Source organism: Halichoerus grypus, chromosome 1, assembly GCF_964656455.1.
Source record: "Halichoerus grypus chromosome 1, mHalGry1.hap1.1, whole genome shotgun sequence".
Classification (NCBI taxonomy): domain Eukaryota; kingdom Metazoa; phylum Chordata; class Mammalia; order Carnivora; family Phocidae; genus Halichoerus; species Halichoerus grypus.
This window is the reverse complement of record NC_135712.1, coordinates 154621210-154639881: the sequence shown is the minus strand read 5'-3', so window position 1 is coordinate 154639881 and position 18672 is coordinate 154621210. Positions and strand designations below refer to the sequence as shown.

The following is an 18672-nucleotide window of genomic DNA, read 5'->3' as shown; positions in this document are numbered from 1 at the left end:
CCACAAAGCTTACCTTCTCACAGGTCTCAGGTGGCAAAACATTTCTGAATATATATGTACATCAACTCCCAGGCATCCATTAATCACTTAAAAAGTTAAGCAGATACAAGTGATGAACAAGTGGAATTTGAAATTAAGACATTTCCATTTATATTAACACCCCCCAAAATGAAATGCTTACCTATAAATCTAACAAAATATGTACAAGATCTAAATGAGTAAAACTACAAAAATGATGAATGAAATCAAAGAAGAATTAAATAAATAGAGAGATATCCGAAGACTCAATATTGTCAAGATGTCAGTACTTTCCAATTTAATCTATAGGACAACAGATTGAATCTATAGATTCTGAGCAATCCCATTCAAAACTCCAGTAAGTTATTTTATAGATACTGACTAACTCAGGTAAAAGACTCAGAATAGCCAACTCACTATTGAAGAAGAACAAAGTTGAAAGAATGACACTACCTGACTTCAAGACTTACTATAAAGCTATAGCAATCAAGACAGTGTGGTATTGGTAAAAGAACAGACAAATAGATCAATGGAACAGAATACAGAGCCCAGAAATAGATCCACACAAGTATAGTCAACTGATCTTTAGAGCAAAGATAGTCTTTTCAACAAATGGTGCTAGAACAACTGGACATCGACATGCAAATAAATTATTTTACACCCTTCACAAAAATTAACTCAAAATGGATCACAGACTTAAACGTAAATCACAAAACTATAAAACTCCTAGAAGATAACATTGGGAAAAAACCTAGATGACTTTGGGTATGTTGATGACTTTTTAGATACAACACCAAAGGCATGATCCATGAAAAAAAGAACTGATAAAGTGAACTTCATTAAAATTAAAAACTTGTGCTCTGCAAAAGACAATGAGAAGACAAACCACACACTGGGAACAAATATTTACAAAAGATACACATATCTGAATATGTGTATTCACATCCAAAATATATCATGTTTTATACATGATCCAAAATATACACAAAAAAATCTTTAGAAGAAAATGAACAACCTGATTAAAGAAAGGGCAAATTAAATGTGTCCTTTGTTATTTTAAATATATCGAGATATTTTAATTAAAAATTTTACCCAACTGAACAAATTTTATAGTATTTGTATCTATTTTGGTGTTTTGTCTTTATAGTAAATAAAGTTTTTGAACAAAGAAAAAAAAATGGACCAAAGACCTGAATTACTCTATTCTAATAGAGTAATACATCTATTAGAATGGCCAAAATCCAGAACACTGACACCACCAAATGCTGATGAGAACAATAGGAACTCTTACTCACTGCTGGTGGGAATGCAAAATGGCACAGCCACTTTGAAGGACAGTATGACAGTTCCTTACAAAACTAAAATTACTTTTACCGTATGATCCAGCAATCACACTCCTTGGTACTTACCCAAAGGAACTGAAAACTATGTTTATATAGAAACCTGCACACAGATGTTTTTTTTTTTTTTAATTTTAAAAAAGATTTTATTTATTTATTTGTCTGGGAGGGGGTGCACAAGCAGGGGGAGTGGCAGGCAGAGCAAGAAGCAAGCTCCCTGTTGAGCAAGGAGCCCAATGTGGGATTCGATCCCAGGACCCTGGGGATCATGACCTGAGCCAAAGGCTTAACCAACTGAGCCACACAGACGTCCCCACACAGATGTTTACAGAAGTTTTATTCATAATTGCCAAAACTTGGGAGCAACCAAGATGTTCTTCAGTAGGTGAATGGATTAATAAACTGTGGTATATCTAAACAATGGATTATTATTCAGTGCTAAAAACAAAAGTGCCATCAAGCCATGAAAAGACACGGAAGAAGCTTCAAAAGCTACAGTAATTAAAACAGTATGATACTGGCATAAAAACAGACATTTAGATTAATGGGACAGAATACAGAGCCCCAAAATAAATCTATGCATATTACGGTTAATTAATTTATGACAGAGGAGTCAAGAATATACCATGGGGAAAGGACAATCTCTTTAAGAAATAATGCTGGGAAAATTGGACAGCCATATACAAAAGAAGGAAACTGGACCTCTTGTCTTACACCAGACACAGAAATTAATTTAAAATGGATTAAAGACTTCAACATAAGACCTAAAAACATAAAACTCCTAGAAGAAAACAAAAAGTGGCCAGCTCTTTAAAATAGCTCTTGGCAATGATTTTTTTTTTGAATCTGATACCCAAAGCAAAAGTAACTAAAGCAAAAATAAACAATTAGGACTACATCAAACTCAAAAGGTTTTGCACAGCAAAGGAAACCATCAACAAAATGAAAAGGCAACCTACTGAATGGGAGAAAATAATTGCAAATCATATATCCAATAAGGAGCCAATATCCAAAGTATATAAAGAATTCAACTCAATAGCAAACAAACAATCTGATTAAAAAATGGGCAGAAGATCTGAATGGACATTTTTCTAAAGAAAACACACAGAATGGCCAACAGACATATGAAAAGATGGTCAGCCTCACTAATTATCAGGGAAATGCAAATGAAAACTACAATGAGATATCACTTCACACTCTTTAGAATGCTTATTATCAAAAAGACAAAAGAAATAACAAGGGTTGGTGAGGATGTGGAGAAAAGGAAACCCTTGTGCAGTGTTGTGGGAATGTAAGTTGGTGTGACCAGTATGGAAAACAGTATGGAGGTTCCTCAAAAAAATTAAAGAGTGAACTACCAACAATTCCTTCTGGGTATTTATCCAAAGAAAACAAAACCACTAATTCGAAAAGATACATGCATCCCCATGTTCTTGCAGCATTATTCACAATAGCCCAGATACAGACACAACCTAAGTGTCCACTGATGAATGAATGGATAAGGAAGATGTGGTATGTGTATATATATCACACACACACACAATCGAATTATTATTCAGCCATAAAAAAGAATGAAATCTTGCCATTTGCAACAACATAGATGGATCTCAGGGACAATATGCTAAGTGAAATAAGTCAGACAAAGGAAGACAAATACTACATGATCTTTTATGTGCGATCTAAAAAACAAACAAAAACAAAATTAAAAAACCCACCAAGCTCATAGATACAGAGAACAGACTGGTGGATGCAAAAGGAGGGGTGGGGGTTGAGGGGAAGAAATGAGTGAACTGTCCTTTTTTAGTTTAAATAAATGCAATATAAATTTTTAAAAAGTTTTAAAAAGATAAAGAAATGAGCTTTCAAGCCACAAAAAGACATGGAGGAAACTTAAATGCAAATTACTAAGTTACAGAAGCCAATCTGCAAAGATTATATACTATATGATTCCAACTACACAATATTCTGGAAAAGGCAAACTATGGAGACAGTAAAAAGTTCAGTGGTTGTCACGGGTTGCACGGAGAGAGGGATGAACAGCTGGAGCACAGACGATTTTTAGAGCAGTGAAACTACTCTCTATACTACCATGGTGGATACATATCATTATACTTTTGTCAAAGTCCATGGAATATACAACACCAAGAGTGAACCCTAATATAAACTGTGGACTTTGGGTGATAATGATGTGTCACTGTAGGTTCATGAATTATAACAAATGTCCCATGCAGGGTGTGGAAGACTGTGTGTATCAGGAACAGGGAGTATATGGGAACTCTATACTTTGCTGTGAACCTAAAACTGCTCTAAAAAAGTTTTATTTTTTAAAAAAAGTTAAGCAGATAAATGGGGGAAAAGATTTTAATTACATGAACTTTTCCAATAATTTAGATTTTAGGAAGATCTTCAACTATAGTATGGTATCCATGTCAACTGACAAAGTGATTTTAAAAAAAATCCTATGAGAAAAAAAATCCTAAAAGTAGTCCCTAAATAAATCTTGAAATGCCAAATAATTCACATAATAATCACAGGTAAAAAATTATTTTTCCCCCTATTATCAAGCTCTTAAGCTTTCTCACTCTCCATTATTCCACTCTTCTAGAGATCTGTTCAGCAGCATACTCTCTCAAAACAAACCACCAGATGTCTAAAATCATATTCCGTCAAAGCTTGAGCATTAAGTATGCTTAAAAAAATATTCTCATGAGAGGCGCCTGGGTGGCTCAGTTGGTTAAGTGTCCGACTCTTGATTTCAGCTCAGGTCATGATCTCAGGGTCTTAAGATCCAGCCCCGTGTCGGGCTCCCTGCTGGGTGTGGAGCCTGCTTCTCTCTTTCCCTCTCCCTCTGTCCATTCCCCCCTCTCCACCTTCAAAAAAAAAATTTTTCATGATATAGTTAATATACCCAAGCCAAGATAATATAATGAAGCATAACCGCCATTAACAGAATGATAGAAATACGTATTTTAAAGACAAATCAAGATATTCAAACAATGGATACTTTATTTTCTGGCTGACTGGTGTGGCAAGAGTCTCTGGGATGCATAATGTGTTTAGAGGTATTTATTTAAATGTTTAAAAAGGTGATTTTATTTAACCATTTACCTTTATAATTTATCTGAGACAAACACACAGATACAGGAAATACTGCTATCATTTTGAAGAGTGGAGATCAAATGGAGATGCAATGAGGAAATAAAACCATTTGGACTATCTAAATAAAGGTTCAATGTAATCTGTGATGGACTGAATTCTCACCAAATTTCTTCAAGAAATAACCAGAATAATCTAATCTTAGTTAAGACAGCACAGATACAAGGCTCAAAGCTTGCAAAGAAAAGACTAGAAGGATACACATATGCAATCTCTAACTGGCTATCTCTAGGTAGTAGGATATTAAGTGCTTTAATTTTTTAATTTCCTAGTTTATTTACAATGAACATGTGACATACATTCTTAAAATTTTTTTTTAAGTCAATGCTTTTAGCATTCAAATTAAATGAAGAAAATGTATATAGTAGGAAAGGGTGTTGTTCACTTGGTATTTAAGACAGGACCCGATCCCCTGGGATATCTGTCCAAAGACAGTCCTAGACTATAGTCCCAATTTAGCTCAAGAAGAAACAGCTTGCCACGCTCACACATAATGAAATTTCATTTTTTATGTTATTTTTTTAAAGTTTATTTTTTTTAGTACTCTCCACACCCAACGTGGGGCTCGCATTTACAACCCCAAGATCAAGAGTCACACACACTTCTGACTGAGCCAGCCACGTGCCCCTCATTTTTTATATTATTAAGAAAATTTATGCCATTTAACTGCAAAGATACTAATAAATGAGCTAAAACTGTGGATAAGAAATGAGGAATAATACTTGAGAGGCATATGATCATCCAAGAATACAGATGGGAAACAGATGAAATACGCAGCCATGCTCTAACCAACATCCATTATTCAGCATAAAATGATCCTAAAAGCACCCTTGAAAAGCCAGAATAACTGAAAAATGCAAAGCACCTTGACGTACAACAGTGCAACCTGTTTTGTCTTTTGCAGCAATATCTTAGAAAAAGATTCATAAAATAAAAATGTCTCCATTCGATGAACAAGGTAAGTGATCCAAACGACATGCTCTACTACACATTTTCAAAAGCAAGACATCAAAACAAACACAACACTGAAAAGAAACTGTTATGATAACTGATTTGAAAAAAATGTTTTGAAGTTTGAAAATTAAAACACACTATAGACAAAAATTTTGAAATGAATTTAGGAAAGACTAGTTGCTTCAAATTTGATTCATAAAGAGTTTTCGAGGCAGACAGCCAAGTTACACTAAATATATATCTAAACATTTATGAATAAGATTTGCTAGGAAAAGCAGCTCATTTACCATAGAAAGTAGCTTTATAACTTCAGAGTTAGCTCAGAATTAGTCTCCAAAGAATAACCAACAGCAAAATTGCAAAAATTATAAAGAATCCTTAATGATTTTCAAACATGGAGCACAAGGTATGTTGTGCAGAGAATTTTTTTTTGTGCAGAGACTTTATGTAGCACGTTTTAGAAGCGTTTCTGTCAAAAATAAAGCAAAAAAAAGTTTCTTGAATTTAAGTAACTTGAATTTAAATAAGCAAGCTTCTGTACTTAAAGTACTGGTTTTCAGTTGTACAGAAAAATTATACATTCACTGTCCACTTTGTAATCATAGGGTAAAATTACTACTGAGCAATGACTAATAAAGGACATTGATACTTAGAAATGGGACAACGGATTCTCCCAATGAAAATAAAATGTTCCTAAATACAAGTCTGAACATTAAATCATGGTTTCTAGATTTAGAGAGAACCTAAAAAAGAAAAAGGCTATTACAGGTTAAGAGTTAGGTGTTTTCTGTCTGCTTTTGTAGTAAGTGGGCGATTTCCTAAAAAGGTTCACATGGGGGGTACCTGGGTGGCTCAGTGGGTAAAGTGTCTGACTCTTGGTTTAAGCTCAAGGCATGATCTCAGGGTCCCGGGATCAAGCTCAGCACCAGGCTCTGTGCTCAGCAATGAGTCAGTTTGTCCCTCTCTTTCTACTCCTCCCCCGGCTCCCTCTCTCTCTCAAATAAATAAAATCTTTTCAAAAAAGTTAAAAAAAAAAAAGGTTCACATGCACTAGAGTAAAAAGAATTAGCATGTATGGTAGCCACTATACCACACGTGACTACTCTGAATTGAGATGTATTTTAAGCGTCAAGTATGCACTGGATTTTAAAGATTTGGTACAAAGAGAGAATGGCAAAGTATCTCATTAATACTTTTCTATATCGATTAGAAGTTGAAATAATTTATTAAAATTAATCTTAGTTTCGGGGTGCCTGGGTGGCTCAGTCGTTAAGCGTCTGCCTTCGGCTTGGGTCATGATCCCGGGGTCCTGGGATCGAGCCCCACATCGGGCTCCCTGCTTGGCGGGAAGCCTGCTTCTCCCTCTCCCACTCCCCCTGCTTGTGTTCCCTCTCTCGCTGTGTCTCTCTCTGTCAAATAAATAAATAAAATCTTTAAAAAAAAAAAAATTAATCTTAGTTTCTTTTTGCTTTTTAAAAAGTAAAACAAAATCTGATTTTGTCTTTTGCAGTTTACTAGAAAATGTAAACTTACATCTGTGGTTCATATTATACTTCTATTGGATTGTGCTGATCTAAGCCAGTGCAAGGCAAAAATGCTTTTAAGTTAACAGGACTCGGTCAGAGAAGGCAGTCTGCACAATGGTTAGGAAAGGGAGGTTGCCCTGTCTGAAATCTGTATTCAAATGTTGATTCTGGCACTGACTACCGGTGTGACCTTGGGCAAGTTATTTCACCTTCCTGAGTCTGTTTCCTCATCTCGTAAATAATACAGATGGTTCAAGAGCTGTCTCGTCTATGAAGAAAGTTTAATGTGAATTAGCTTATGTGCAATTGGTGAATAGGGGAAAGATGTTATATCCTATGCAGTTTTTTCCCAGCATGTTAAAGGTTTGGAGTGATCAGAAGTGGTCTTTCTACAATTACAAAGGCCTCAGCCATATGTAAAGACCTTAATGACAAAACCTGAAAATTCCCCAGTAGTTCCTTCGGTTTAAGAAGCTGAGGGTTAGTGGCTTCAAGTATCCCTGCATTTTTCACGACATCAAGCAATCTGGAAAGCTGTTAATGCAGATGAAAAAGCTGGAGACTTCCACATGTCTTGTTTTGAGTGGTGTGTATTTTTTCTTCATAAACCCTGCTATTTTAGTGTATTGTCCTGCAGAATGTAAGGATTTCCAGGAATGTGTATATGTCATTACAGCAGAAACACCTGTATAATATGTACTGTCACCCAAACTGCCCTTTAATTCAAAATTAAAAATTTTTCATTAGCTGAGAGAATACTTGGAGCTAACACTATGCTATATATAGTCTGCTAGACAGAAGTAGTTTAGGCATAAACTTTATTGTAGAAAATGTCAATTCAGTAAGTATTTTATTGACCTTTGTCTTTATCAAAAGGGAAGAATTACAATTCTACTACTAGCAATAAAGACTAACAAATTTAATACAAATGAAACAACAATAAATACAGGTATTATCGTTTGTCTAGTCACCGGACTAGACTGAAGTTATCTGCACTGTGTGTTTGAGAGAATATGTTGAAAGACACATATAAAATGCTGGAAATATTCATTACAGTCTATTTCTAAAAGCTGAAATGTAATCTAGATTATTATAATTATTTTTTAGCTCTCTGGATATGGAGTCCCACATTAGACTTTTTTTTTTTTTTTTAAGATTTTATTTATTTATCAGAGAGAGAGAGACAGAGGCAGGCAGAGGGAGAAGCAGGCTCCTTGCTGAGCAAGGAGCCCGATGTGGGACTCAATCCCAGGACCCTGGGATCATGACCTGAGCCGAAGGCAGACGCTTAACCGACTGAGCCACTCAGGCGTCCCACACATTAGACTTTTTTAAAAAAAGATTTTATTTATTTATTTGAGAGAGAGCAAGAGCAGGGGGAGGGGCAGAGGGAGAAGCAGACTCCCCGCTGAGCAGTGAGCCCCACACAGGACTCAATCCCAGGACCCCAGGACCCCAGGACCATGACCTGAGCCAAAGGCAGACACTTAACCAACTGAACCACCCAGGCGCCACCCCCCCCACCCCCCTGCATTAGACTTTTGTACATGTTTTAAGGAGTATATTATGTGTAAAAAGTAGGGACTGTCTAGGATTTTTGTGAAACTTAAATATAATAATGTACGTAAGGGATTTAGCAACATCTGGCAAACAGAAAATTCATATAAGTGGCAACTATTATTATTATACAATTCAGGGTGTATAAAATTCTGCAGAATTCCTTTTAACCCCTCCTAATAAGGGCTTACATATAGGTAGAACATGTATTTTATTTATTTGTTTTTTTAAAGATTTTATTTATTTATTTGACAGAGAGAGAGAGAGCACAAGTAGGCAGAGAGGCAGGCAGAGGTAGGCTCTCCGCTGAGCAGGGAACCCAACACGGGGCTCGATCCCAGGACCCCAGGATCATGACCTGAGCCGAAGGCAGCCGCTTAACCGACTGAGCTACCCAGGCGCCCCAGAACATGTATTTACACACAACATTTTATCCAAAAACAAATTTCATAACTGGAAAACTCAGAATTATAATAAGGGTGTGTGAAAGTCTTAAAAAAGACAATGCAAGACTATATACAAGTAAAAAATTACAAATGAATGATTTAATTTCATAAACTTTAGGGAAAAAACTAAATCTATCAGAACAAATAAATATGGCTGTTTATTCAAAGACAAAAAGAAAGTCAGCACTTGCTAAGTAATAAAAAAAACAAGATTCAAAGACAAAAAGAAAGTTAGCACTTGCTAAGTAATAAAAAAAAACAAGTTTTCACAGTAGGAAATAAGGAACCCTTATTTCATCATTTTACAGGATTGAGGTGTCAGAAAACTTTTAAATTTTAATTCATTAAAAAATGCTTCTTTAACAAACTTACGGAAATATCTCTGGATACTCAATTGTATGTGAAAAATCAAATAATTTTAAGATTTGTTTGAACTAGTTCCTTGTTTTCTGTATGGTTTACCCACTTCTTGAGCTTAAAAAAAATTCTAAGTGGAAACAAGGTTAAACCTCAGCCCTCTGGCAGGCATGGCTGCTTGCCTTTTCATGTGGCACAGATCCTGGGTCAGTCCTCGTCTCTGCAAGACCAAGAACCCAACTTCATCACTCTAGCCAGAAATACACAGGCCTCAGGGAAAACAAAATCATAAGGGGCCTGACTAATAACTGCCCAATGTTAACGTTTAAATTTACTATGCGAAATGTGATGGCCAACAAGACAAGAAGACTTAGATCTGTGTTTCTTTCCCTTATAGGACTTCGCTACCCTGAAAGTCAAAATGACTTTTAGCAGATTGAAAATCCACTGCTTCAGAGTAGAGTTGGGTGCTCCCACTTGCTAGTGAGAAACAGTTTGAAAGCCGGGGGCACCCAGGTCAACTGCAGGGTTCTTGTCTCTAGACAAATTTTTACATGGGTGGTTCTTAAATTCCATATAGCCTACTATTCTTCCATTTGGAAAAGGCCTCAGGCATGCTATAAAATAACTAACTCTTCAGGGAGGCACTCTGGGTCCTTAATTCACCTAATTTATCAACAAGCATTTATCAAGTTCTTATGTGCCAGGCTCTGTGCAAAGTACCGGGAATAAAAAAACACTAAGCCAATCCCACTTGTCCAAAAATTTAGTTTAGGAAAGATGGAGGGAATGGAAAAATAAAGATAATTATAAAATATAGTTAATAATACAGCCATGCACTGAGTATTATGGGGGGGTAGGGAGATTTGGAAGGTCTTTTCCAAGGAGATAGAGAACTCTGGATTGAGGCTGGAAGATGAGGAAGGTCACAATTCATTTACAAACCATCTTAAATGGCCAATGTCATCCACTTAATAGGGATATTAGCTTTTATTTCATAAAATGAAAATTTGATTTTAACCTAAACTCTGTGCTGAGGCATTAAATCTATGCAGTTTCAGATCAAATCTAGGAGAAAGAGGTATCTAGTTTGTGGAAAGGCCAAATTATGGGTTGTTTAAAGAAAAACGGTTTTGCTTACTTCTGATAGATACAGAAATAGTAAGTGTTTGTTAAATAAAGGTTCTAGGATTGGTCTTTGGCCATCTGGCACAATTTTTATTTGAAAGTAACTTATTTTAACAAAGTTTAATATCCTCAGGCTACTCTCATTTAAACTGTGACTTATCTTAGTAACTATATTACAAGGTTTTTAAAAGCAGTTTGTTCCGTCAAGGAGAAATAAAAGCAGGCAATTTTTCATCGCTTTTCAGTTGACTACTTCTCAGGGAAGCGAAAAAGGCAAAGAAAAAGCAAAGCAGGAAGTCCTATTAAATAAATTAATAAATTATAACAACAGCAAAGAACCTAGGTTCTTTAGCTTCCGTCCTAAATCTTTAGCTATGAGGTGTGAATCACAACACTTCTATGATAAAAGTAAGGATTTCGGGGAAACATTATAGTCGGAAACAAACCTAAACCGTCTTTGGTTTCTCATTTCAAAACAAGTTAAAACAGATGCGGTGCGTACACTCCGGGCCCTGGAATCGCTTCAGTTCAGAAGTTATCATGTCGACCTAAGGTGACTCCGCAAGCTGACCGCCCGGACCCCTCTTTCCGCGATGAGCAGCCCGACGGCACCACTGGAGGCCCTCCCCTCCTGCTCCTTACAGTTCCGCCCAGCGTCCGCCGCGTGGGATGCCGCGGACCTGCTCCACCTCCCACCTCGTATCAGGAGGAAGGATTGTCGCTCCCGCCGGGCTGTGCGGGGACGCATGCGCACCGGGGCGCCAGCCCTGCCAACTGGCGCGCGCCCCAGGGCCTGGCGTTCTCACCTGCATTCGTCCCACTGGACCAGCTGACAGGTTTCTACAGGCAGTGATCGCTGAGCCCCTGCCCCTGAAATCCCAGTCGGGCGCGCACCGCTCGCGCATCCCTCCGGCACCGGCCGCGGCGGGTCGCTCAGGGTGAGTCCGGCGCGGTGCCGGCGCCGAGCTTGCGCTCTCATTGGCCGACGCGCGCCCGGCCTTCCTCCCTGAGCGCCTGCGCGCAGCCGGACGCGGGGGAAACCCCTAGCGGTCCCCAGGTGACCCGGTTGTCATCCCCGCTCCCCTGAAGCCCTTGCCCCTCCGCCTTCTTACCGGCGGGCCTGGGGGCGCTCCGCGGAAAGCTTTGGGAGACGCGAATGATCACTTGGAGACGTAACGGGCTAGGCCGGCGGGCGTCGGAAAAATGACTAGGCGGCAGGTGGCGGGGCCTGACCGGAACGGGGTGGACAGGACGGGGAGCGGAGGGTGACCGAGCACGCGCTGGAGCCTGGAATAGGGGCACGCGCGCATGCGCCGGGCCGCCTCGCGCCCTTCCGCCCCGCGTCTCCCACCCAGGGCGTCCAGGGAGGGGGCGAGGCTGTCCTTGCGAATCGCCCGCGGCGCTTTCGGAGCTGAAGCCTTAGGTCGGCTCTCAGTTGAGAGCACCAGATTTTAGAGGTCTTATTGAAGTATGCCCTTTAGCATTCCTTACAGAAATATAGCTAATTCCTAAACATTTTTCTCCAGCTTACATTTTGTTTTTGATTTGGTCCCTTCGAGATCTTGCTATTTTCAAACCTTAAACATTCCCTCCGCCCTCTTTTTTTGGGTTTTAGCTTTACTTTGCTCTTGTGGCTTTGATTATCCCAAGGAACGGCCACAAATGAAATTAGGCATATGCACCAACCGCTCTTTTCCCTACCTTTTGGCACTGTTGAGAGAGGAAAAAGAAAAGGAAGGGAAGGAAGGAAGGAAAGCCGCCTCCATTTGTTCCATCCCTAAAGGCTCTTGCTCCTGACAATTTGGTCACTTGTGATCCATTCCATCCAATCCCATTTTTTTTCCCCCTATAAGCTTAATTTACCATCTTTCGCATTTTAATCTTTCCAAATGCCTCTTGGCCACCAGCGTCTAAATGGTCTCATATTTCTTTAACCCCTTTCTTTGGTTTTCAGTTTCCATCTATAGGAAGGGCTAATTTATAAGTGTCCTCAAAGGCGCCTCAAACTGATGCTAGTAATCTCCAAACCTATTTTCTAGGTGCCGCGTTTAAGTAATGGCAGTTATTGTCACTGGGTTTCTTCATACTAGAGAAGTGAACATTTTTTTTTTTTACCTTTCCTCTGCTTCACTTCCCGTATCTCGTTCTGATAGTATTCATTTCACATTTCATCATATGATAATAGGCATTTTGCTAAGTGCTAGGATTTAACTTTTTTTTAGTCTTGGGAGGGTATAGACTTATTCCAGTGATGCTATTACCATATTTTGAGAACTTTAAGAAATACTTTAAGTCCCCTTAGTCACGACTTACTCTTTTATTACTCACCTTATTCAGACTTTTTCTCTAAATGATTTTAAATTATGTTTTAAAGTATCAAATCAAGAATTGAGAATGATCACCTTGGATAGTGCTACAGATCCGGAGGAAGACTTGAGAAAAGGAGTTTTAACTTCCTAAGGTGGTTGGGAACAGTCCCTGTTAGGGTATTTAGGTTGTGGTATATTTGTTTAAAATAGTTTTCTTTAGTCATACCTAATGTAACAAATTACAAATTTCCAAAATACATACATTCTAAGGTACACTAAAGGAAAATTATTCGATGGTAATTTAAAATTGTTTGGTATAACTCAGAAGGTGCTCTAGAATTTTAGTATTTGAATCATTTTTCAATAGTATTTACTATTCTAGATTACAGATGTAAAATTGGATTTAGACCCTGTACTGTGTATAAACTTATTTCATTCCCCTAAAGGTTTATCTGAAAACTCCAGTTACCTGCTCACCTACTTTCCCTTTTAGGTCTTCCTCTTATTAAATGCTGCACAATATTCAGTTTGTGATTTTCCACTGTTTAGATTTCAGAATAAATAGGGATTAACCATACATAGGCTTACCTAAGGTAAAGAGAAGTCAAAAAGTAATTTGAAAAATCACTTTTCAGTGTGGATAAAACCATTTGCATACTTCAATCCAAATTTTTAGTGTTTGGAAACTATTAACTTACTATAAACCAATAAAAGGTAAAAGGTGAATATTGTGAAAACAGTCTTTATTTTTATTGCCTTTTATTTTCAACAATGATTACTTGAACTTAAAAAAAAAAAAAAAGTCTTTATTAACTAATGGTTACTGAAAAGCCAAACCTTTCCAGCCCACTTCATATTCTCTTTCAACCATTTCAGGGCAGAACAGTGTTCCAAACTATAAACCTGTTCCTTATTAACATTGACGGTCATGTGCTTAATGAAGAGCTTTGGATCCGATATACGAGCAGCCATAATTAATCTTTCCACTGCGGCTTGATAATCATCCTTGCTCCGAGATTTGTTTTCTTCACATCTACAAATTGAACAACTCACAAAGTCAGAAACTATAGTTTATTCAAAAGAGTCATTTACATTTACTGGCACTAAGCTATGAGTCTTTTTACTGTATTCCTCTGATAGTGGCTTTCAAATTTTTTCGAACATTTTATACTGTGACCCAGTATATACCCTCATACATAAAGATGGAAGTTTCACAAAACAAGACTTAACCCTTAAGACAATGTACTCTGTTTTCTACTGTCTTTTATTTTTTTTAGATTTTATTTATTTATTTGACAGAGAGAAAGCAGGCACAAGCAGGGGGTGGAGCAGGCAGAGGGAGAGGCAGGGAGCCCCACGTGGGACTCCTTCTGGGATCATGACCTGAGCTGAAAGCAGTCGCTTAACTGACTGAGCCACCCAGGCTCCCTGTCTTTTATTTTTTTAATAATGTGGTTGTAGGGGTGCCTAAGTGGCACAGTTGATTAATCTTCTTACTCTTGGTTTCAGGCCCTGATCTCAGGGTTGTGAGATCAAGCCCATTCCCACGTTTCTCTGCACTCAGCGAAGAATCTGCTTAAGACTTTCTCTCCTCCTTTTGCCCCTCCCCTATATGTACTTCCTCTCTCTTTCTCATATAAATAAATAAATCTTTAAAAAAAATAATGTGGTTGCAATTCCCTAAATTGATTTCATCACACAAATGCACTACAGCCCACAGTTTGAAAAACAGTGATCTGGAACACAGCTAATAACCTCTCTCTTTGTATTCTGAAAGTTGGTAACTGCATAACTATTCACTGTAATGTATACAAGAATACTGAATTTAATCAAATTGGAGTTACTAACAGTCACATGTCTTACCTTGATATTAGCTATTTTTAATTATAAGCATATACTTAACAGGTAGCTAACCTTTGGTAACAGAATTGTAGCTATATACTTTTACTAAATTTCCAGTTTTTTTTTTTAGTCTTGATTTAAGATTCTTCACAAAGTGCTAGTTACTTTTCTAATAACTTTTCTACCAGTCTCCAAATTTCATAAAATTCTTATGACTGTTTATCCTAAGGGATAGGGAGTGGGAAGTTTTTAAAATAGAGCTGTGGCTGTTATTTTAGGCATCAGTTGTTTGTGTTCACTGTATCCTGCTCTTGGCACCTGTAGGGCCCAACAGCAGGGTGCAAGAATGAGTCTACTTGCATTAATACCTTAGTGTGTTGCAAAGAGTGGTGCGAGTAAGAACTTCAGCTTAGTCACCAAGTGGTCACAGAGTAGTCACAGAGAGGTCACAGAGAAAAAGGACTGGCAGGTGCCTTCTACTACATTCTGGCTTAGGAAGTGGTGCCTAAAATCTGGTAGACTGGGCATATGCCAACTAGGTGCAGTTTTTGAAAGTCTAAAGATGAATAAAATTCTCCCTGAGAGAGGTTAGTGTAACAAGGCAGGTCTTAGTATGATAATAATAATAGAGAAAATCATATTGTTTGGGACAAAGTTAAAGTTAAAGATTTAGGCATGTCACTAGTTATGCACTGAGGTCACAAATACCCCCAAAATTCAACAATGAATAAAAAGAATCTTGCGTCTTATGCTAGGATTTAGGAACCGTGTCAGATTGACTGGTAGCCTGCAAATAGGGTGAAATTGAGAGCCTTCACAGTTCTTGATATAGGTCATAAAAGGCACTGTAGGGGTGCCTGGGTGGCTCAGTCTTTAAGTGTCTGCCTTCGGCTCAGGTCATGATCCCAGGGTCCTGGGATCGAGTCCCGCATAGGGCTCCTTGCTCAGCAGGGACCCTGCTTCTCCCTCTGCCGCTCCCTGCCACTCTGCCTACTTGTGATTCCTCTCTCTCTGTGTCAAATAAATAAATAAAATCTTAAAAAAAAAAAGAAGGCACTGTAGCTTCCTCCTTGCCTTTTCTCTCTTGGATCACTCACTCAGAGAAGTTAGCTGTCTGTCATGAAAACACTCAAGGAACTGAGGATTCTTGGCAATAGGTATGTTAGTGAGCCATCTAGAAAATGGATCCTCCAGCCTCAGTCAAACCATCAGGTAGGTGACCTCAACTCCTGACCAACTCAGAGATCCTGAGCCAGAACCATACTGCTAAGCTACTCCAAAATTCCTGACCCACAGAAATTAAAATATTTGCTGTTTTAAGCTGTTTGGGGATAATTTATATGCAGTAATAGATAACTGATAGGATATCCAATCTGATGATGTGGTTTATAATACCGATAAACTGAAGCAAAATTCTTGTCAAGAAACTCTAAAACAGGAAACCCATGAGATCTTTATTAGTTTCCTCGATAGGCTGATAAGAAATTTGAGTGGTATAAGCCTACAGTCTGGGACTTAGAACAAAATTATTTGAAGAGATACCAGTCTGGTCCAACAGCTAGATTATAATATTATGCATTTATAACAACATTTTAAAATCTAGAAATTAGGCTGATAGCTTTATTTTCAACAGAATTCTTTACTGAGCCAAATAAACTATCACATATTTCCCTTTTAGACCTGGTTTTTAGATCTTTTGTGTTGACCAGAAAGATAAGTAACTTTTAGATACCTATCTAAAAACTATCTGTACACAAGAAAGACTGATACTTAAAGAGGGTCCATTTCTTTGAACATCTGGCAGCATCTTTAAAGTTGCTAATGTGTTTATTAAATGCCAGCTTACTTGGTTTTAAGTCTCAAACAGGTCAAATCCTTTTTCAATTTAAATGTTACTAAAGTTTGTAAATACATACATATACTAGTGTGTATAATGTTACCAAAGTTTGTAAATATATACATATATTAGTGTGTATACATATACTAGTGTGTAAATACATACATATACTAGTTACCAAAGTTTGTAAATACATACATATATTAGTATGTATGTATATGTACATATATATTATATATGTGTGTATATATAAAGTATGCATAAAATATATATATAATATTTATTATAAAATGTAAGATATATAAAAACATTTACATCCTAGGTCAGGTGTAGGGAGCCATGATCTGCTTTTAGCATGCAGTTAGAAGTTACCAACCTTTTCAAAACTATCTGCAGGATCTGTGTAGAAGTTCCAGGACTCTGAATACTACTAGCATTAGATACTAGGAAGATTTCAATAGCTAAAAGCATTTCAATCTCAGATAAATAAGAAGGAATCAGTAGAAGTTTTCGGTATAAATTTCCCTCCAACGGTGGGTAGCAACCCAATGAAAGAGCACCTGGAAATCAAATAATAGATCAAACTTTACTAAAACCCCAACAGGTGAAAAGCTAGACTTCCACAGGTGATAATTACTTACATTACAGAATGATTCTTCACATCAGTAGGTTTATTATACAAATTATATGGTGGTGAGCTTATCCTAGTACATTTGATATTATTCTTTGTAAAATACTTCTGAAACATTAAATATGAAGTAAGAAATATATTTTAAAAACTCTCCTAAAAACTACTTAAAAAATTGTGGCAACTACCCATTTATTTCAAGCCATAGTCAACACAACATAATTTCAGAATAACTGAAAAAACCAGAATAGCGACTTGGGTTTTGTTTAAATGGGATCTGGTCTAATAGCAACTACATATATTTGTAATTATTGCCTATCCTGAATTATGAATCCAAAATGTAGAAAAAAAGTAGAAATTATAATTTGAAGATTTTTCTGTCACACAGATATTATACTATTTTTGAGCATTTATTTATAGTGCTGTTATAGTTTGTGAAATAAACATTTACTGTTCTACTCTATGTCTGACATTGAGCTAAGCATTATTTAGATATAAAAATAAATAAAATACATATCTTTCCTGTAGGTGATCACTGTGTTGTAGGTGCTCAGTGTTGTAGGTGTTCACCAATTCATGTTCTAAAAATTTTACTTTTCAAGAAAAGAGATTTAATTTTTAAACTGTTTAGGTGCTTATTACAAATGATATGTAGGGAAATACCCTTAAGTCCTAAGACATCCAACCTGTATATAGACAATATTATACTGTCCTGTTTTACTGAAACCAATTTAAATCTATATGTAAAATTTGTTTAAAATGTTTTGTTAAGATAAGTTCTTTAAGAAATCTAATGTGGATGATGATGGTTAATCTTTGAGGACTTACTATGTGCCAGGAACCTGTGTTAAACACATAGGTTTTACCTGATTTTAACTGACAGTTTACTATTTTGAAATCAGGTACAGTGACTCCCACATTATAGGTGAAGGGGCTTTGGGAATCACCCCAGCCTTCTGACTCCACAGATTTTGGATTCCTAAATACTAGGTAGTCCCACCTCCCTAGGTCACTTCTAGGACTACTATCAACTCATTAACTTTCCTAGCTATTGATAAGTATAATTTACATACGTTCTTGCTTTACTTTGCTGATCAGATGAGGAAAACAAAAAATAACAAACTGAATAGAAATTTACTATCATTAACTTTTTTCCCCTAAAAGCAAATATGAAAAGAAAAATATTCCCATTTGGTTTTAGGGGAAAAACATAATGGAAAGACACACTAATAACATCTCCCTTCCTGACTTTCTGGCTCTGAGAGAAAATCAGTATTTTTAGGACTAGTGAGAGCAAATCAGCAGCATCAGGAAGGCAACTTTACCGTCCCTGGACAGTTTCCTTTTGATTAGTTTGAAAACAAAAAACAAAGCCAAGCCATAAAGAAAGTGAAAGACAATTCACAGAGTGGAGGAAAAAAATCGAAATTCATGTATTCGACATGGGACTTGCATTCAGGGCGTATATCTATATGTGTATTGTGTGCATGTGTATGTGTATATATGTGTGTACTCTTACAACTCAACAATAAACCCAATTTAAAAATGTACAAAGAAAAAAATGGGTAAAGGAT

At 37.1% G+C, this 18672-nt stretch overlaps 2 protein-coding genes across 4 annotated transcripts in view; both read right to left on the bottom strand.

Annotated features, from left to right (window-relative positions):
- The window catches only part of TCAIM (T cell activation inhibitor, mitochondrial), a 59087-nt gene extending 47358 nt beyond the window's left edge, over positions 1-11729 (bottom strand). Inside the window, exons 1-2 of one of the 3 annotated variants that reach the window (XM_078074119.1) lie at positions 11595-11729; positions 14-86 (exon numbers count right to left, since the gene is read on the bottom strand). In XM_078074119.1, the coding sequence (XP_077930245.1) occupies positions 14-42 (29 nt within the window). In that variant the 5' untranslated portion in view covers positions 43-86; positions 11595-11729. Of the gene's footprint in view, positions 1-13; positions 87-10928; positions 11188-11288; positions 11430-11594 lie in introns of those variants that run through there. The other 2 variants (XM_078074118.1, XM_078074121.1) reach the window with 2 other exon arrangements.
- Positions 11730-13604: 1875 nt separating this feature from the next.
- Positions 13605-18672, bottom strand: part of TOPAZ1 (testis and ovary specific TOPAZ 1) — a 114910-nt gene continuing 109842 nt past the window's right edge. The window contains 2 exon segments of the mRNA XM_078074116.1: positions 13605-13824; positions 16847-17030. Of these exon segments, the coding sequence (XP_077930242.1) occupies positions 13605-13824; positions 16847-17030 (404 nt within the window).